Source organism: Microcaecilia unicolor, chromosome 10 (assembly GCF_901765095.1).
Source record: "Microcaecilia unicolor chromosome 10, aMicUni1.1, whole genome shotgun sequence".
Classification (NCBI taxonomy): domain Eukaryota; kingdom Metazoa; phylum Chordata; class Amphibia; order Gymnophiona; family Siphonopidae; genus Microcaecilia; species Microcaecilia unicolor.
Window position 1 is genome coordinate 4,328,629 of NC_044040.1, and position 21,589 is coordinate 4,350,217.

Genomic DNA, 21,589 nt, shown 5'->3' on the forward strand with positions numbered 1-21,589 from the left:
TTGGCCAAGGCCCCCACGGAGCAGCAGCAGGATTTGAACCAGGGTTCCCTCTAACCACTAAGCTACTCCTCCACTCCACCACACTTCAATTAGCCCCATACATTTAGTGTCGTGCCTGAATATGGTACATCTGCTGTCCCTTTATCTAAATACCTCCAGGTGCCACAATTTCAAAAGGTAAGAGGTAAGGGTAATGGGATGTGATATACTGCCCTTCTGTGGTATAACCTAAGCAGTTTACTTATATCATATGCAGGTATTTTCGCTGTCCCTAGTTGACTCGTAATCTAAGTATAGTACCTGAGGGCTAAGTAACTTATCCAGAGTCACCGGGAGCTGCAGTGGGTACTGAGCCCAGTGCCCCAGGTTCTCAGCCCACTGCACTAACCACTAGACTAGCCTCCACTCCCCTTACTACAAAATCCTCCCTCCCCATGCTCAGCCCCCCCTCAGTCTGGCTTCCTACGTATTTCTTGAGTTGCCGGAGACTTTGGGCTCAGTTCCTCAGCAATGATAATCCAGAAACAGAGTTACAATATAGAAAGCTAAGACAGCGACCTTAAAAACTCATGAACATGTTTCTTTCAGTTTGCAGAAGCAGAAAGTCCAGCTCACAGGAGACTGACCCTGTAACAGCATCTTTTCAGTCCCTGCAAAAGACCTAGAGGTTTCTAAATCTGCACAATGTGTCTTTACTCGTAAACAAAACTCAGACCAAAGGTTCAACGAGCCTGGCCTCCAATAGGAGTCACCGATCTATTGGCCAAAATACATGGAATGTAGTTCCTACAGAAACGTCTTTAGAAACGGAAATGCATTTTAAGACATCAGATAAAAACATGAGCGGGAGGGTTTCCAGAAATGTCGAGCCATTATGAGTTATTTGCTCAATTCTGGTCTTAGACCTGCTTGTAGTTAATTTGCTTTATAGTTTTTAGCTTATTTATGTATTTTGTTATTTTATTGTTTTTTGCTTTTAGTTTAGATCTGGGGTTTTTCCTATTGCTCTTTCTACATTGCTAAACAGCACCCGGAGCTCTTGATGGAAAGATGTTATGAAATGAAAATAAACGGATGGCATCGTTAGGAAGAGGGTTCACCAGCACTTACCGAATGGTACATCCATTCTCCACTGTCTGTTAACTTAACCCACTTATCTCCCGAGGAATCCATCTCTTGGCACTGGTCATTCTGAATCTGTCAATTATTTTAGAGTTAAATGTCTTTATTGAGTCATCAAGCATCGAGTACAATCATAGACATCAGTAATCAAGAAACAGAAAAACGAAACGTAAGACTGCAAAACAGGGTGACCCCTTACTCATAAAATCCCCCCCCCCCCCCACAAACCCTTCAATCCAATACTGCTACACAGTAAAACAATGGACTCCAGCTTCTGCTACCACAAGAATCTTGAAAATGATTCATATAGGACTTAGCGCTGTGCTAAAGGCACGCTAGCGTTTTTACTGCACTCTAACGCTAGAGACACCCTTATAGTTCTATTTATTTATTTGCAGTATTTGTATCCCCCATTTTCCCACACACTAGCAGGCTCAATGTGGCTTACAAGACACCGTATTGGGTTGATGTTAAACAAATACAATCAGAAATAGGATAAGGGAAGGTAGAGGTAGATGGGAACAATAAATGACAAAGGAAATAAGAAATAACATTGTATTTTAAATCAGGGCAGGGTTGAGGCAGCTAAGCAGATTCAGAAGGGTAGGCCTTACAAAAAAAATATGTCTTTAAAGTTCGTCGGAATTCTAGATAGTCATGTATCGCTTTCACTCTTTTTGGTAATGAATTCCACATTTGAGTACTTAAGTAGGTGAAATTGGACGCGTAGGACGATTTATATTTAAGACCAATGCAATTAGGATAATGAAGATTCATATAGGTATGAGATGATCTGATACTATTCCTGGCTGGAAGATCAATCAGGGCAATCATATAACCAGGGGCTGCACCGTAGATTATCTTGTGGACCAGAGTACAAAGTTTGAAGGTAATGCGGGCCATGATAGGGAGCCAGTGCAGTTTCAGTCGAAGAGGTGTAGCACTATCATATTTCGTTTTGTTGAATGTTCTATGGATGTGTCTAGCATTAGCGCACACTAAATAGGGTCCCCTAATTCTATAAACAGCGCTCAGAGTTGGGCGCTGGTTACAGAATGTTTGGTGCCAGGATCCGCACCAAATTCTAACCATGAGGGTTTTCGCACCTAAATTAGGCACAAATCTCCCTTATTCCGTAACACTGTGCACAAATGCCCCCAACCTGCCCATCCCCCTCCCACAGCTGTGCCCCCTTTTCTTTTACATGCTGACCCTGGTGCCTAAAGATACACGCATCAATTTAAATTAATTCCTATTAGCGCTGATAATTACTAGCACCCAATTACTGGTGCTAATTGGCTCATTCAATGATTAAATTGCACGTCCAAATTTGCACACCATATATAGAATTAGGATGATAATGTGTTAAGTGCAAAACTGCAAAACATTTTTCTGCTGTCTGTTTATCCAAATACGTCACTCCATGTGTCAAAACTGGCACATAACATTATCGGTTGATGCATATCACGCTACCTGGTATATTACGACCATAGAACGTACAAGACTTAACTGGTTTTGGAATCAACATCTGCCTGGTCTTAGCTAATTTTGGAAACAAATCTTATTTTAACTTGGCTGTAGGCAAATCAAACACACTTTCCATCTCAACAGTTAATTACGCTGGTAGATAACAATATTCCTTTGTCTATATGACAAAGTTATTCAAAGTCGTTAAATCGCGGGAGGACTGTGAAAAATTACAAGATGACCTCATGAGACTGGGTGTCTAAATGGCAGATGACATTTAATATGAGCAAGTGCAAAGTGATGCATGCGGGAAAGAGGAACCCGAATTATAGCTACGTCATGCAAGGTTCCACGTTAGGAGTCATGGACCAAGAAAGGGATCTAGGTGTCGTCGTTGATGATACGTTGAAACCTTCTGCTCAGTGTGCTGCTGCTGCAGCTAAGAAAGCAAATAGAATGTTAGGTATTATTAGGAAAGGAAAATAAAAATGAGGATGTTATAATGCCTTTGTATCGCTCTATGGTGCGACTGTACCTTGAATATTGTGTTGAATTCTGGTCGCCGCATCTCAAAAAAGATATAGTGGAATTAGAAAAGGTGCAGAGAAGGGCGACGAAAATGATAAAAGGGATGGGACGACTTCCCTTATGAGGAAAGGCTAAAGCGGCTAGGGCTCTTCAGCTTGGAGAAAAGGCGGCTGAGGGGAGATATGACAGAGGTCTATAAAATAACGAGTGGAGTTGAACGGGTAGATGTGAAGCGTCTGCTTACGCTTTCCAAAAGTACTAGGACTAGGGGACATGCGATGAAGCTACAATGTAGTACATTTAAAACGAATCGGAGAAAATTTTTCTTCACTCAATGTGTAATTAAACTCTGGAATTTGTTGCCAGAGAATGTGGTAAAGGCAGTTTATTTGTTTATTTATTTGTTGCATTTGTAGCCCACATTTTCCCACCTACTTGCAGGCTCAATGTGGCTTACATAGTACCATAGAGACGTTCGCCATCTCCGGTAGAGAAACAAATACAAAGAGTTGTTGTGGTCGAATAAGGTTCATGTGTTATAGACACATTGGGGAATCGTATAGAGGAAGAGTTATACAATGTCTATTACAAGCTTTGGTTTCGATGTGTTGCAGGATTTAGGAACTTAAGTTGGGTCGATAGGGTATGCCTTTTTGAACAGGTTGGTTTTTAGTGATTTCCGGAAGTTTAAGTGGTCGTACGTTGTTTTCACGACTTTTGTTAGTGCGTTCCACAGTTGTGTGCTTGGCAGAGTTTAAAAAAAGCTTTAGATGGCTTCCTAAAGGAAAAGTCCATAGACCATTATTAAATGGACTTGGGGAAAATCCACTATTTCTGGGATAAGCAGTAAAAAATGTTTTGTACTTTTTTGGGATCTTGCTGGGTATTTGTGACCTGGATTGGCCACTGTTGTAAACAGGATGCTGGGCTTGATGGACCTTTGGTCTTTCCCAGTATGGCAATACTTATGTACATATATATGAAATTATAGTTCATTCTTTGCCAAAAGTGGATTTAGTGGGTTTTGGAAATAAGACCTTCAATTAGACTTTATGGAGGTAATTCTACAAATACAGCATTAACATTTGAGTGCCAGTTACAAACTGAAATATCTAAAATAGTGGTGAATACAGGAATATGCGTGCACGCCGGATTTGCGCCTAAGTGTTATTTTACAACTGCATGAATGTTCAGTAGCAAAACGTTTGCAGACGGAGTCTGGGCAGAGCATCTCTGACAGTTAGGCAGCCACACATTTACACTAGCTCTGTGGCTGGCATAAGAACTTGCACCTTGGCGTCTACACTAGTCCTGACCAAAACCAAGGTCTTCTGTTTCTGCTGAAACCAAATCTGTGACCACAACTGGCCACTCAGTTTCAGCAGAAACCAAAAGTGAAAACGAACCTGCACCCCCCCCCCCAACAGCCCCCACTCCCCCCCCCCAAACCTGACCATAAAAGCCCCCGTCCCAAGTCCATCTCCGGAAGCAGCCTCCTCCTGCGCCTACCTCATCGTTGGTGAGTGTAGAATTATGAGCACAGTGATGCACTATGGGATGGGTCAAAAGGCCAGAGATTGATAAGTCTGTGTGACTCTGGAATTTATGATCTATTATGATACCCTTGCAAGCAGGTTTGGGAAAGAAACTAGTGTAAACAAAAGGAAGAATGTGGTTTAACAGGTTAAGTAAAGCAGATGGTGAGAACCAGATAATCTATATAAATAAATCTCACCTGAAACATTCTGAAGCTTTGAAGCTAACTCTGTGGCAGGGACACTCACTGTCACTCATGCACCACTCACTCTCACTCATACACCCGTCCTCAGCCACGCCCCTTCCGCACATAATTCGCAACCCCAACGTTCTAAATGAAGCTGCCACTTCCGTTTTTGAGGTGGCAGAGACCAAAATTTTTCCCCATGAGTGTCTGCCCCGCCCTCGCGTCCTAACGTTATGACGTCGAGGGCAGGGCTATGACACTCAACCAATCCCCAGTTCCACCACCCTCCGACGCTCCACCCCCCCCCCCCCCCCACGCGCACCGACCCCGGCGCTCCACCCCCCTGCAACAACAAACAGGGACCGACGCACACACCCTCCACGTCAGCTGTCTACACAACGAACCGGCCCACCACAGCAAGAGCAGCACCGATGCCCGCCTCACACATCGCCGCTGCACCCCCCTCCGTCATCAGCTCTATTAAAAAGGAAGTCGCCCACCGCACCGACAGCAGCAGCGGATGCACACATCGCCCCCCCCCCTTCCTCCGTCCGATGTCAGCTGTGTTCAAAAGGAAGCGCCCCACCGCTGCGACAGGAGGAGCGGGTAAACAGCTCGCACTTACCACCGCACTCCCCCCCCCCAAAATCGACGCACCTCCTCCCCACCAGGTCCACGCGAATCCTCCACCCCACCCCCCGAGGTCGACGCATGCATCGCTTTCAACTAATTCACCTGACTGACTGAAGTGTCCTCCTGATTGTAAAAGAAGCAGCATAGAACAGCACAGGGCAGGCTCGCCTTCACCCTTCCCCTGCTCTCTCAGCGCCCCGCCCTCATTTCCTGTTGGCCGGGACACAGAGAGAGCAGGAGAAGCCTCAAGACCAGCCTGCCCTCTGCTCTTCTGTGCATCTTTTACAATCAGGAGTACTTCAGTCAGGTGAATCAGTTGAAAACGATGCCTGCATCGATCTCGGAGGAGGGGAGGTGCGTTGGGGAATCATCACTGATAGCAGCCACGGAAAGCTGCAGGAGTAGGAGGTGGAGAGAGAGACAGAGGCATGAAAGCACACACACACCCACTCTCTCTCTCACAAACACACTGTCTCTCACAAACACACTGCACACACTAACTTTCTCTGTCACAAACACACACTTGCATCTGGCAGACAGGGACCACGGAGGGAACGGGGCCACCTTGGGGGAGGGGGCACCCTGGCACACACTCTCATTCCCACACACTCACTCTCTCTCTCTCTCTCTCTCTCTCTGTCACAAACACACACACTTGCTACCACCTCTTTCATCACACACAAACACTGACACACTCTTTCTCTCTCTCTCTCTCTCTCTCTCTCTCTCTGACACACACACTCCATCTCTCGCACACACTCTTTCTCAAACATACACTGAAGAAAACCTTGCTAGCGCCCGTTTCATTTCTCACAGAAACGGGCCTTTTTTACTAGTAATCTATAAGAAGGATAATTTGCAGAAAAAGTCATGTAAATCATTGTCTGAAACAAATGATATAAACCGCTGTCTCAGAACAGTATTTCAGAGACGCAGTCACAGTGAACATCTTTTTAGGTACTGTACTGATCTCTCATGAGAAACTATAATTGTTGCTGTATTTGGTAAGTAAATAAACAATTGACTTTCTCATATGCACGGAGCCCTGGTTTCTTTTATCCCCCCCCCCCCCCACCACCACCAAGTTGTTGTTGGCTGGTATATGCTAATTTGGGAGGGGTATAAGGGGCCTAAAAACATGGGTACTGCGTGCAAGAGCCTCCTCACTCGCACCAGCGCATGGCCGATTCCAATAGAAATGGCTGCCAAGATTTCTTGTGACATTCTCACGACTGCCGTGAGAGGTCCCAGCAGCCATTTTGACATTAGAAGCAGAACGGGCAGAAGGCTCCTGCTCATGCTGGTTCCAGTCTCAAAATGGCTGCAAGACCTCCCATGGCAGTCTCTTAAGAATGCCATGAAAAGTCTCAGCAGTCACTTCTACACTGCAGCTGCACCAGGCAGGAATGAGTGGGGTTCATTCCTGCCCAAAAGCGGCCACCTGACCACCAGGGCTTCCTCAGGTAGGCCTGAGGATGGCCTATGGGTGGTCAGGCAGGATAGGGGGGGTGAAGAGTGATCACAGTTTCCAAATTTCTGTCTGGTTTCAGTGCCAAATCCCAAATCAAACCCAAAATTCAGTTGGCCTCTAGTATACGTACATATCTTCCTAATACAGAATATGTGCCAATCAGGTACCCACATACAGGCGCACAGTTATAGAAAAGTGTACAGGGATCCTACTTAAAAATTAAGATTTTGGTTCACGGAATACTTACAAAGAACTCAAAGAAGATGTTGTTGTCGATGTATTGATACTCAAAGGACACTGAGCCTGATTTCTTCAGGTGCACGGTGTAGATCAAAGAAACCGTGCAATCGTCTCTATTGGATTCAATGTAGTTTCCCCGAGGAATCCATGAGGAGCTGTGGAAGAACAGGTATTTCAAGCTTTTTCCCATTAAAATAATACACCAGAAACAGAGCTCCAAAGCCTCAATGCATGGTTGAGAAAATGGTGCAGGGATGAGGGATTTAGGAACTGGGCAACAAACTGGGAAAGGGGGAGCCTGTACCGAAAGGATGGACTCCACCTTAACCAGGATGGAGCCAGGCTCCTGGCGTTAACTTTTAAAAAGAAGACAGAGCAGCTTTTAAACTAAAATGGGAGGGGAGGGGATGGAAGACAACAGTCGCCCAAGAGCACGTGGTTCGGTGTGAAGTATCCTTGAAGGATACTATTGAAACAGGATATTTATTTTTATTTTTTTTTTGTTACATTTGTACCCTGCGCTTTCCCACTCATGACAGGCTCAATGTGGCTTACACGGGGCAATGGAGGGTTAAGTGACTTGCCCAGAGTCACAAGGAGCTGCCTGTGCCGGGAATCGAACTCAGTTCCTCAGTTCCCCAGGACCAAAGTCCACCACCCTAACCACTGGGCCACTCCTCCACTGTTGCTACTATTTGAGATTCTACATGGAATGTTGCTATTCCACTAGCAACAGCAGATCACCAATGTGGCCGCGCAGGCTTCTGCTTCTGTGAGTCTGACGTCCTGCACGTACGTGCAGGACGTCAGACTCACAGAAACAGAAGCCTGCGCAGGAATGTTGCTAGTGGAATAGCAACATTCCATGTAGAATGTCCAATAGTAGCAACATTCTATGTAGAATCTCCAATGGTATCTATTTTACTGTCATAGTAATGCTTGAATGTTTTCACTTATATACACTGTCAGCTAGCACATTTGCTTATTTCCGATCTGACGAAGAAGGGCAACCTTCGAAAGCTAATCAAGAAATGTATTAAGTTATGTCCAATAAAAAAAGGTATCATCTTATTTTCTTTTCCATGTTTTATTTTGTTTGATTTCTATTGATAACCTTAAGAGTGGACTAACACGGCTACCACACTCCTCTACTTAATAATGGTGAAAGAAAGCCAGTGAGTGTCTAATGGAAGAAAAGGGTAAATGATGAATATCAGCACTTAACCGGCCAAGTGCCAACCCTGCACCCGGAATGCTCCCAAAATAGCCGATTTTCAGTTCAGCACTAACCGGTTAAGGGCTGCTAGACATTAGCGGTTAATCCTGAACAGTCAATTTTTAACCAGCCAGGAGTCATTGCTGGCTGGTTAAATTGCTTTTAATAATCGACCCCTAGAATTACTAATATTCAGTGGCGTACCAAGGGGGGGCGGTGGGGGCAGTCCGCCCCGGGTGCACACCGCTAGGGGGGTGCCGCGCGCCTGTCAGCTCTTCGTTTTCATGCTCCCTCTGCCCCGGAACAGGTTACTTCCTGTTCTGGGGCAGAGGGAGCATGAAAACGAAGAGCCAACAGGCGCGCGGCACCCCCCCCCCCCCCCAGCGGCGTGCACCCGGGGAGGTTCTTTCGCCGGGGGGGGGGGGGTTCGCGCTGCACCCAGGGGGTTATTTCACCAGGGGGAGTCACGCTGTTCCGGGGGGGGGGGGCGCTGCACCCGGGGGGCGGGGCGCATCGGCGATCCGCCCCGGGTGTCAGCGCCCCTAGGAACGCCACTGCTAATATTGATTTTGATGTCAACATTTTTTGGCTGCTTCTCTTTCATAACAATCCATAAGTTCCCTGGCATCCTGGTTCACCTGTGGGGAGAGGAGCAGTGAGGGCAGTATTCCCTTGTGACCTTTTCCTGGTCCCTACTTCCTCCCAACCCACCCTCTTAAGAGCCTGGCAAGATCACAGAATTCTTACTTGTTACAGGTATTCACTCTGTTCTCAGCGGAGCCAATTCCTGTGTCCATGAAGGTCGCCACATTGGAGAAACCGGCTGGCAGTTCATCCCATTCATCGAATTTGATCCCACTTCCCAAGGAGTAGGTGCCGGCAACACACTTGCTGCACACCTGGTTCTTCATTTCCAGATACTCGCCGGAGAGGCACGTAAAAGCTGAAAGGACAAGACACTCACTGTGACAATCACATCATGCTAGTTCACGGTCTAGCCAACACATCTGCATTCCTGGACATCATTTTGGGCCCCTGCTCAGAAAGGTCCTACTCGAATCTGACTAGTGGGTGGTCTATTCAAGAAAGAAGCCCAAGAGAAGTGAAGTCTTAGCTTTTGGAGGGCAATATAAACTTGATGTCAAGGAGAAGCTTTGTCGTCCTTCCATAGAAGGGACCACTACTACTACTACTACTACTACTACTATTTAGCATTTCTATAGCGCTACAAGGCATACGCAGCGCTGCACAAACATAGAAGAAAGACAGTCCCTGCTCAAAGAGCTTACAATCTAATAGACAAAAAATAAATAAAATAAGCAAATCAAATCAATTAATTGTGAACGGGAAGGAAGAGAGGAGGGTAGGTGGAGGCGAGTGGTTACAAGTGGTTACGAGTCAAAAGCAATGTTAAAGAGGTGGGCTTTCAGTCTAGATTTAAAGGTGGCCAAGGATGGGGCAAGACGTAGGGGCTCAGGAAGTTTATTCCAGGCGTAGGGTGCAGCGAGACAGAAGGCGCGAAGTCTGGAGTTGGCAGTAGTGGAGAAGGGAACAGATAAGAAGGATTTATCCATGGAGCGGAGTGCACAGGAAGGGGTGTAGGGAAGGATGAGTGTGGAGAGATACTGGGGAGCAGCAGAGTGAATACATTTATAGGTTAGTAGAAGAAGTTTGAACAGGATGCGAAAACGGATAGGGAGCCAGTGAAGGGTCTTGAGGAGAGGGGTAGTATGAGTAAAGCGACCCTGGCGGAAGATGAGACGGGCAGCAGAGTTTTGAATCGACTGGAGAGGGGAGAGGTGACTAAGTGGGAGGCCAGCAAGAAGCAGATTGCAGTAGTCTAAACGAGAGGTGACAAGGGTGTGGATGAGGGTTTTGGTAGAGTGCTCGAAAAGAAAGGGGCGGATTTTACGGATGTTGTAAAGAAAGAAACGACAGGTCTTGGCAATCTGCTGGATATGAGCAGAGAAGGAGCGAGAAGAGTCAAAGATGATCCCAAGGTTTTGAGCTGAGGAGACAGGGAGAATGAGAGAGCCATCAACAGAAATAGAAAACGGGGGGAGCGGAGAGGTGGGTTTGGGGGGGAAAATGAGAAGCTCGGTTTTGGTCATATTTAATTTCAGGTGGCGTTGAGACATCCAGACAGCAATGTCAGACAAGCACGCTGAAACTGCAAGGAATATGTAGAACTATATGCCGTGGGCTACCCCCCCTCCCGGGGCCCACATGAGCCTTGGCTCGCTGCTCTAGGGGTTTAGGGAAACGAGAAACAAAAAACCTTAGCGGATCAACACCGCTGTAAAGTGCAGCAGAATTTTTATACCGCTCAGTTAAAAAAAAACTAAGAGATTATTTTACAAGAAGGATTAATAATTCTTTTAATTTGAGTAAATTACTCTTGTCTATTCTCTAGTCTTACCCAAAGACAGTCATACTTCTGCTCCCCATACTTTAATGCAGTTCTTTCATGCTCAAGTAGCATCCTTGCAAACAATCTTTACTCCCGCTTGTAGCTTCTCCCACTACACCGGATTCTCTCTCTCAGGTCTCTTCTTCTACATCTCTCTGGTCTTCATTTAATTTACCATCATCAAAGTCCTTCTCCAAACTGGCTTTAGTTGTTCGCCCTACTACTCGTTCTTTGGACCCCATTCCTTCTTCTTGGTTAAAAATATCTTCTTCAGGTCTTCTTCCACTCATCCATCAAATAACATTGCCAGAGTCTGTCCGAATGTGTATTACCAAGCTCTCTTAAATCAGCACTAGTGCGACCAGTTCTTTAAAAAACGTATTCAGATTCTTCTCTACTTTCCAATTCCTGGCCAGTTTTGAACCTCCATTTTTAGCCAAGGATGTTGAAAATATAGTCTTTGTGCAACTGCAATCCCATGTAAAGTCTTCCTTGGTTCTGCAACCACATCAATCAGGTTTTTAGTGCTGATTCCCACGCCTTAACTTTGGGTGCAGATTTACGCCTGCTGGAATCTGCTGTAAATGCTGGCACCCAAGTTGAGCACAGAGAGCCCGTATTCACGCACGCAACTTTTCGGAAAGCCTCCAAACATATCCATGCCCCTCCCATGGACACAAGGAGCATAATCGAACGGGGCGTCCAAGTTTTACTGAGGACGTCCTCCCAGGACGCCCCCGCGAAGGGGCGGAGAAACCCGTATTATCGAAACAAGATGGGCGGCCATCTTTCATTTCGGGGACGCCCAAATCTCAACATTTAGGTCGACCTTAGAGATGGTCACCCCCGGTTTTCGCTGATAATGGAAACTGAGGACGCCCATCTCAGAAACGACCAAATCCAATCCATTTGGTCATGGGAGGAGCCAGCATTCGTAGTGCACTGGTCCCCCTCACATGCCAGGACACCAACCGGGCACCCTAGGGGGCACTGCAATGGACTTCATAAAAAGCTCCCAGGTGCATAGCTCCCTTACCTTGTGTGCTGAGCCCCCTAAAACCCACTCCCCACAACTGTACACCAATACTATAGCCCTTAGGGATGAAGGGGGGCACCTATATGTGGGTACAGTGGGTTTGTGGTGGGTTTTGGAGGTCTCACATTTACCACCACTAGTATAACAGGTGGAGGGGGGATGGGCCTGGGTCCGCCTGCCTGAAGTGCACTGCAGTACCCACTAAAACTGCTCCAGGGACCTGCATACTGCTGTCATGGAGCTGGGTATGATATTTGAGGCTGGCATAGAGGCAGGAAAAAATATTTTTTAAAATTTGTTTAGGGTGGGAGGGGGTTAGTGACCTCCGGTGGTCATCTGGTCATTTAGAGCACATTTTTGTGGCTCGGTCATAAAAAAAAAGGACCAAGTAAAGTCAGCCAAGTGTTGATCAGGGACACCCTTCTTTTTTCCATTATCGGCCGAGGACGCCCATGTGTTAAGCACGCCCCAGTCCAGCCTTCGCTATGCTTCCGACACGCCCCCGTGAACTTTGGTCATCCCAGCGACAGAAAGCAGTTGAGGACACCCAAAATCGGCTTTCGATTATGCCGATTTGAGTGACCCTGGGAGAAGGATGCCCATCTCCTGATTTGTGTCGAAAGATGGGCGCCCTTCTCTTTCGAAAATAAGCCTGAATGGGATTTGGGCGCATTGAAGAGCACTCAGCTAGATGCATGCACAAAACCTAATTGGTCAATAAGTGGTTGTTAGCATCCAATTATTGTTCATTAATGGCTCATTAACCAATTAAGTTGCACACACATCTCGGGATCGTACACAAATGTAGGTGTCCAAATCTAGGCGACCTTTATAGTATCCGCACATGGTTTGTATTCTCTAACGTGCATGTGCCAATAGCGGTAATCTGTTATAGAATGAGGGGTCTATTCTACGGGATTTGTGTGTCACCATCACAGTACATGAGCTACTTTCCAATGTGGGAGAAGCTGAGATGTCCAAAGTCACCAGTACACACAATATGAGACTAATATGGCTATTCACACTTAGGAACTAGAGAATCAAATCCCAAATCCCACGACCACAAAGCATTTTTCTGTCTAAAATCACTGGCAGCAGCTGGAGAGGCAAGGAGCCTGGCACTGGCTGTCCGAGTAAAGCACTTTGTTTTCCACCAATGCCTTTAACCCTCTCCATCACCAAATAATTGTATATCTGGATTTTCAGAAGGCGTTTGACAAAGTGCCGCACGAAAGACTCCTGAAGAAATTGCTGAGTCATGGAATCGGAGGTAGGGTATTATTATGGATTAAGAACTGGTTGAAAGATAGGAAGCAGAGAGTAGGATTGCATGGCCAGTATTCTCATTGGAGGAGGGTAGTTAGTGGGGTCCCGCAGGGGTCTGTGCTGGGTCCGTTGCTTTTTAATGTATTTATAAATGACCTAGAGATGGGAATAACTAGTGAGGTAATTAAATTCGCCGATGACACAAAATTATTCAGGGTCGTCAAGTCGCAGGAGGAATGTGAACGATTACAGGAGGACCTTGCGAGACTGGGAGAATGGGCGTGCAAGTGGCAGATGAAGTTCAATGTTGACAAGTGCAAAGTGATGCATGTGGGTAAGAGGAACCCGAATTATAGCTACGTCTTGCAAGGTTCCGCGTTAGGAGTTACGGATCAAGAAAGGGATCTGGGTGTCATCGTCGATGATACGCTGAAACCTTCTGCTCAGTGTGCTGCTGCGGCTAGGAAAGCGAATAGAATGTTGGGTGTTATTAGGAAGGGTATGGAGTCCAGGTGTGCGGATGTTATAATGCCGTTGTATCGCTCCATGGTGCGACCGCACCTGGAGTATTGTGTTCAGTACTGGTCTCCGTATCTCAAAAAAGATATAGTAGAATTGGAAAAGGTACAGCGAAGGGCGACGAAAATGATAGTGGGGATGGGACGACTTTCCTATGAAGAGAGGCTGAGAAGGCTAGGGCTTTTCAGCTTGGAGAAGAGACGGCTGAGGGGAGATATGATAGAAGTGTATAAAATAATGAGTGGAATGGATCGGGTGGATGTGAAGCGACTGTTCACGCTATCCAAAAATACTAGGACTAGAGGGCATGAGTTGAAGCTACAGTGTGGTAAATTTAAAACGAATCGGAGAAAATTTTTCTTCACCCAACGTGTAATTAGACTCTGGAATTCGTTGCCGGAGAACGTGGTACGGGCGGTTAGCTTGACGGAGTTTAAAAAGGGGTTAGATAGATTCCTAAAGGACAAGTCCATAGACCGCTATTAAATGGACTTGGAAAAATTCCGCATTTTTAGGTATAACTTGTCTGGAATGTTTTTACGTTTGGGGAGCGTGCCAGGTGCCCTTGACCTGGATTGGCCACTGTCGGTGACAGGATGCTGGGCTAGATGGACCTTTGGTCTTTCCCAGTATGGCACTACTTATGTACTTATGTACTTATGTACTAATTGAGAAATAAAACCAGCCACAGGCCCAAATGGCCCAATTCAAAGGAAGGGGGAGGGGTGTCTCGGTCTCAGAATGCTCCATGACTAGATTTGCACCCCAGGGCTCCCACAGAATATTTAGTTCTTCCCAGTACCTTGCTCTCAGCACATAAATTCATGCTCTCTTCAAGGCTACCAACGTTAACTCAGAGGCAGATGTGAGATGCTCCCAGTCCTTTACTGAACTTAAGTGCAACAGGGGGCCATTCTGAGGTAATATATGTATAGTTGAGATTGCACAGTTTTAAACAACCATTGTAAAGCTCCGCTCTCCTCCTCTATTCGTATCTGTGAGATCCCTTGTGTATATTCATTGATTTAGGTGTCCCAGGTTCTGTGCAACCTGTCCCCTTCCAAAGTCTTCCCTCTCCAGAATCCACTTCCACACAGACACCTTAAGAGGAATAATCTTGGATATTGTGCCTCCTCTGTAGTTTAGGTCCAGGGTGGGGCTTCTCTCTCCCCAGTCCTACTGGACTCTGTGCCAAGCTCTTGCTCTAATCCATGAATACACTGGTCTTTGTACTTTTGGAACGAGTAAAACATTGATTTACTTTTACTCGTTCTACACCACTCAGGATTTTGTAGACCTCAATCATATCCCCCCTCATCCGTCTCTTTTCCAAGCCGAAGAGCCCTAACCTCTTTAACTTTTCCTCATATGAGAGGAGTTCCATCCTCTTTATCATTTTGGTCGCTCTTCTTTGAACCTTTTCTAATTCTGCTACATCTTTTTTGAGACATGGCGACCAAAACTGAACGCAATACTCAAGGTGCAGATGCACCATGGAGCGATACAAAGGCATTATACTATTTTCGGTCTTATTTATTTATTTATTACATTTGTACCCCACATTTTCCCACTTATTTGCAGGCTCAATGTGGCTTACATAGTACTGTAAAGGCGTTCGCAGGTCGGTTGATAACAAATACAAGGTTGTATTGTGGTCGAATGAGGTAGGTGTGTGTCAGGCACCGTGAAGGTTGAAGGGAATGAAGATTGTATATTGTCCAGTACGATCATTGATTAAGCTGTGTTGCTGGGTGTGGGGATTTATGTTGGATCGGTGGGGTAAGCCTTTTTGAAGAGGTTGGGTTTTAGTGATTTTCTGAAGTTTAGATGGTCATGGATTATTTTTACAGCTTTTGGGAGTCCGTTCCATAGTTGTGCCCTTACGTGGGAGAAGCTGGATGCGTAATTTGTTTTGTATTTAAGTCCTTTGCAATTTGGGTAATGTAAGTTTAGGTATGATCGTGATGATTCGATTCTGTTTCTGGTTGGTAGATCTATGAGGTCTGTCATGTATCCTGGGACTACGCCGTAGATAATTTTGTGGGCAAAGGTGCAGATTTTGAAGATGATACGTTCTTTGATTGGGAGCCAGTGCAGCTTTTCTCGGAGGGGTTTAGAACTTTCGAAGCGTGATTTACCAAATATCACCATCCCTTTCCTAATTTCTTAGCATCCTGTTTGCCTTTTAGGCCATCACTACACACTGAGCAGAAGAATTCAGCGTATAATCTACAACGACACATGTAGATCTTTTTCTTGAGTGCTGACCCTGAAGGTGGACCCTAGCATCAGGTAACTATGATTCGGATTATTCTTTCCAAAGTGCATCACCTTGCATTTGTCCACATTAAACTTCATCTGCCATTTGGACACCCAGACTTCAAATTCCTAAGGTCTTCCTGCAGTATTGCACAGTTCGCATGTGTTTCAACAACCTTGAATAGTTTTGTATCATCTGCAAATTTAATCACCTCACTCGTCGTTCCGATCTCCATATCATTTATAAACTAGTAAGAAAGGCCAGTTTTGAAACGCAATGAAACGGGCGCTAGCAAGGGAAATCCCCACCCATCCTCCCTCCCTACCGAGTTCCATACCCCCCTCTGTCCCTCCGTTTCTCCCTCCCTGGCGAGTTGCAGACCCTCTCCCTCCAAGTTCAAGGCCCCATTCACGCTCCTCCCTCTGAGTTGAATCCCCCCCTTGGCGTTACTGCCTGCCCCCCCCATGGCGCGACCCTCTGGACACCAGCCTTTCGTCCGGAAAACCTCCCCTGAAGCCTGTGCGTACCTCTGCTGACGGAGGCGAACTTCTCTTCTCGCGTTCCTTTCGTTCCCCGAAATTGTTCCGCCCTCGATGTCATCATGTTCAACGTGAGGGCGTGACAGAGAGACATGGGCAGTGGAGAGGCTTCACCACCATGAAGTTACGAACCCTTCACGGAAGTGGGTGGAGCTTGGGGGCTTCATTAGAACGTTGGGGTTGCAAATTATGTCCGGATGGGGCGTGGCTGAGGGCGGGTGTATGAGTGAGAGTGAGAGTGAGTGGTGCTGACAAGCCTACAACAGTACAGGGCTTCAGTGTTTCCCTGCCACACAGTGAGCTTCAGAATTGGAGGTGAGAATTATTTATATAGAAGATATGTTAAATAGTGTGATTATATGCGTGCAGCACATGGGCGTTCCTGAGCTACAATGTAAGTTCAATATACGCAGAGTAAACACATATATGTACACTTGCCTTAGAAGGGTGCTGAGCTGCCTGTGATGGGCAAGTTATATCTCCCCCAGGACTGGGCTCATCAGTTCATATTTCATTTTTGCTGCCCTGGTCTGATTAAATCAAAGCCCCTTTGTATTTCATTTATTTTGGAGGTCTATCAAGCTTTCTTATGGAAAGCAAACTGCTCTTAAAATCGGTTTCTAACAGGTCCACTTGGGTATTTTCTAATGGTCACGGTGTGGGGGCCTTCAAGATGAAGAGAGGCCCCTGTGTGTGCACTCAATCCTCTTCATCTGTAGGAAATCTTCCTATATGATCATGAGAGTTTGGTTGATGTGATTCTCTTTCCACTTTTTAATCGAAGTCGAAGCTCAAGAGTTTGCATTGGGAAATCTAAATCGTCTTGCATCGGGAAAGGAAGATCGGTGGCCTCTCTCTTTCCTCATTGAGGTGCTCTTCAAATTACCATCAATCATTGATGACCATCTCTGGGAAAAGGCGACTAAGGTAGCAGATCCAAAATATTAAGAATGGTCGATTTTTCATGTCAGTCTGAAAAAGTTATGTTTGAGCTTCTATAACTTTTTTTTTAATTTTTTTTTTCACATAAAAGAATGGGGTTTGGACCATTGTATCACAAATTGTTTGATCTAACAGAATTCATTAAAACCTCATTTTTTGTTTCTGGAGACTTTAGTCACTCTTTCCCAGAGATGGTCACATTTCTTCCTCCTCCAGTAACTTGTTAGTTCTCTATCGCGCCATCTTAAATGAGATCAGGGAAAGGGTAATGCATTTGAAACACTGCCTTTCTGTGGTATATACAGGTACCTTCTCTGCCCCTAGTGGGCTCTAGGTTTTGTACCTGGGGCAATGGAGGGTTAAGTGACTTGCCCAGGGTTGCAAGAAGGTGTAGTGGGAATCGAACCCGGTTCCCCAGGTTCTCAGCCCACTAACCTATTAGGCTACTCCTCTAAGTCTGCTTTTATCCATGCCACTATGGCACCCTATGTTCTTTCAACTGGCTACTTCATACAAAGTTTAATGACATCTGTTATTTTTTCCATCCACGCTGTGCCATCTGCCGCCTGCCCACTTCCCCACCTACTGCTGTTGGTGTGTCATCTAATCATCCCGATGCCCTATTTTCAGTCCTACTTATCACATCTCTTCTCACTTAAATGTTTTTCTCCCTTCAAGGTTGATGCTGTCTGCCCATACCTCAAAAAAAGGTCTCTGATCCCTGTTAGTAACTGCTGTCTCAGTTTCTCCCACTGCTTTCCTATGTAGAATCTTAATTTCTCTCACAGGTATTATGTTTCTTTGAGCAAAATAATTCTCTAAACCCTTGTGAACGGTTTTAGAAAAGGTTTACTAACTGAAATGTCTCTTGTTAAAAACAAACACCTCTCATTAAGGCCTTGTCGGGCTCGAGACAGCCTGGTTGCTGCTCTTCATACTGTTAAACACTCTTCCCTCCTCCCCCCCCCCCCCCCCACGAAATGGCCGTGCAGCAAGTGCTTTACTTGCCACCCAGACATTTCCTGCAGGAAAGTAAGACCTCCCTTTTACCAACTGCAGTAAAAGGGGGCCCTTGGCGCGTGTGCTAATGCCAGCATCGGCCCCCTTTTGCCGCAGCTTGTAAAAGGGACCCTCAGTTCAGAAAGTTTCTCCAGCAGTTTGATTTTTCCAGGCACTCAGATGAGTACAAGACCTTCCCAGTAATCTTACAACATAACAAAAACAACCACGTCAAAAACATAAAGCTTTCAAAGCAGTTATGAAAACCTGAGCTCGGTGGTATAGCAATGTTCAGATTTAACAGAAATTCTGAAATACTTATTTATTAGGATTTTATTGGTATTTATTTACTGCAATTTGGAAGAAATTCACCCAAACCACCACACAGAAAGTATGGATCTGTATATCATACACAGACTATATAAAGATGATGAAAACAGGAAGGTAAATCATTCAGAACTTACTGCATTCTTTGCCTTTCACAGGGTCGGGCAATCCACTGCAGGCCTGTTTGGAGTTTGGTACGGCCACCCTCCATCGAGATCCCGAACTGTCGCATTCTGTATATTCAAAGTGATAATCAGCCTGAAAAACAGAGGCAAAACCTTCAATCCCTGTCACTTCAAAACATTCATTCCCTTAGAATCAGTCTTTAGTCAATCAGCAGTCTGCATTAAAGTTCTTTCCCACATAATCACAGCAATGAGACAACATTCTAGCAGGCTACAGCACCACAGGTGGAAAAACTGGACCAGGCAACTAGAGAGCCCCGGGCTGTAGAACTGCTTTCCTCACTATGGCCCAGATGTATCAAACAAACGTTAAAAACTCTAAAACATTAAAGTCCCTAACGATTTTTAAAAAACGAAGAATGCACCAAAAAAACAAGTCGCACAAGTTCGGTGCAGTACTGTAAAGTACAATGCACCAAACCTGTGTAATCCCCGTCCATGATCGGCCCCTAAAGCATGCGCAGAGCAGCCAAGCGTTATGCTGGCTGCTCTGCGCATGCCACAAATGTCAAACCTTCAAAAAGAAACCCAAAACACAAACACGTGTGTTTTGGGAGGGGGCAAAGGCGCTCGTCAAGAGCGTCCTTCACGGACGTGCTTGCCCCCGCCCATCCCCACCAGAGTATGCCAGTGCTCCCCGCTTCCCCCCTGCATCCAAACCAATCATCAATTCAAAATAAAAAGCACAAACTTTGTGGGATTTTAGAAACTTTCAGGCTGCCCCGGCACCCCTCCCTTCCTGTTTCCCAGCTCCGCCTCCCACCATTCTCTGCCCCCGTGCTCCGCCCCCCCTGAGATCGTGGCCGCCGCTCCCCCCTCCACCGGGCCCCCCTTCCTTCCTACCGGGCCTGCGCAGCGCCTTTCAACTCTCTAAGGCGCTGCACAGGCAAGAAGAATGCTGAGTTGTTGCATCTTCACTGCCTTCGCGTCTCCTTTGCTGCTGGGCCCGCCCCCATCTGTTATTTCATAACATTCCCATTTTAATACAACAGTCCAATTAACAACAAAGGAGAAATTAGACCTTACCTGCTAATTTGCTTTCCTTTAGTCCGTCCGGAAAGGGTGAGCTATTCCCTGCACAAAGGGAGAAGGGGAGGAAAAGGGGGGAGGAACTTGGGGAACGCCCCCCCCCCCCCTTGAGTGTAGCACCCCAGAAGCTGATACACACCAACACCCTAAGCCTCTACAGAATCTTAGGGCACATAAGTACATAAGTATTGCCATACTGGGAAAGACCAAAGGTCCATCGAGCCCAGCATCCTGTTTCCAACAGTGGCCAATCCAGGTCACAAATACCCGGCAAGATCCCAAGGTAGAAAAAAATTAGGTGGTTTTTTTTTTTTTACAGAAACTTAAAAAAACAGAGAGAGAGAGACTAAAGGGTTCACCTCCTTCCACCTGCTGGAGACTGAGAATACTGAATCTAGGGTCACATAGCCAGGGCTCCTATTGGCTCTTTAGAGTCAGAAGTTCTCAGTCTCCACCTGCTGGAAGGAGTACACAACCCATCAGTCCAATGCTGGGCCGGTCCGGAGGGACGCTAAGGAAAGTGTAGTTGGGCTAATTACGATTCCATTGTGTAGTTAATACCACAGTGCTCACACCCTAAACAAAGCTTATTAGAATGAACTGAGTCACCGAAACAAGCCCAGAAACATATCCTCGGTCATAAGGTAAGCCAAGCAGTCAAAAACTCTTTACAAAAAAAAAAAAAAACAGTTGGATGGATTTTATTTACGGACTACATTTGGGAGCTTGCAGAAAGCCTGGCACTGTCCATGTCAGGCAATGCTCAATATACAAATCAGTAAGTGAAAATATAAACTAGGAACAGTGAAGTGAACAGGCCAATGGAGCTTTAGCACAGAGGTACTCTCCATGCAGAGCACACAGAGAGATTAGGAATGCAGGCAGAAAAAAAAAAAAAAAAGAGCAGCCTATGTTAATAAACACAAAATCCAACCTCAAACATTGCAATCACATTCTTTGTAAAGTTCACCAATGTGCATGTTTAGACTAGTGACGAGGAACTCTTCCCCTCGTCATGTGCAATTTCTGTGTTCCCTTCCCAGTGACTACAGAACCATGCGGGACTTTCACCCCATGCTTCACTCGACCCCAGGAACTCTTGGCGTGAGAGGAACAAAAGCCCTAGAAAGTGCTGGAAACAGGAAAAGATTTCAAATGCAGCAATTTCCTTTCTAGTAACAGAAGCAAACCCACGTGAACGGAGAGCGAGGAAGGAAACTGGCCAGCACTTTGACACAGTCTGGGTAGATGTAGGATAGATACAGAGGACAGTGGTAGGAAAAGTTATGATATGAAAAACATGGAAGGGGATCTAGTGTTGGATTGCGTATGGAAATTTATAGGCTCCTCTTTCCAAAATGGACGAACTGGAACTGGGCAGACTGGTTGAGGCAATTTGCTCTTTTTTCCATCGTTTACAAAGTTACCAGTTCTTCATTCCCCCCCCCCCCCCCCCCCCCCCCCGTCTTCTCCACTATAAATTATATGCGGAGGATGTAGCCTCTTCTCAAGAAGCACCATATTCTGCAGGTCCTCATTTTGTTTTTTATTTCATTTATCTATTTATAACCCACCAATAGTCTCCCCCTCCGGGTTATACTCCTAGCATATGACATGAATTTGATATAAAATATATACACTTGTTCTCGATTTGTCCTTGCTATTTTTGGGTCACAG

At 45.8% G+C, this 21,589-nt stretch overlaps 1 protein-coding gene across 1 annotated transcript in view; it reads right to left on the reverse strand.

Annotated features, from left to right (window-relative positions):
* The window catches only part of KIAA1324L (KIAA1324 like), an 80,056-nt gene that overhangs the window by 42,754 nt on the left and 15,713 nt on the right, over positions 1–21,589 (reverse strand). Inside the window, exons 2-5 of the mRNA XM_030216604.1 lie at positions 18,836–18,956; positions 9,148–9,343; positions 7,192–7,339; positions 1,111–1,197 (exon numbers count right to left, since the gene is read on the reverse strand). Of these exons, the coding sequence (XP_030072464.1) occupies positions 1,111–1,197; positions 7,192–7,339; positions 9,148–9,343; positions 18,836–18,956 (552 nt within the window). The remainder of the gene's footprint in view (positions 1–1,110; positions 1,198–7,191; positions 7,340–9,147; positions 9,344–18,835; positions 18,957–21,589) is intronic.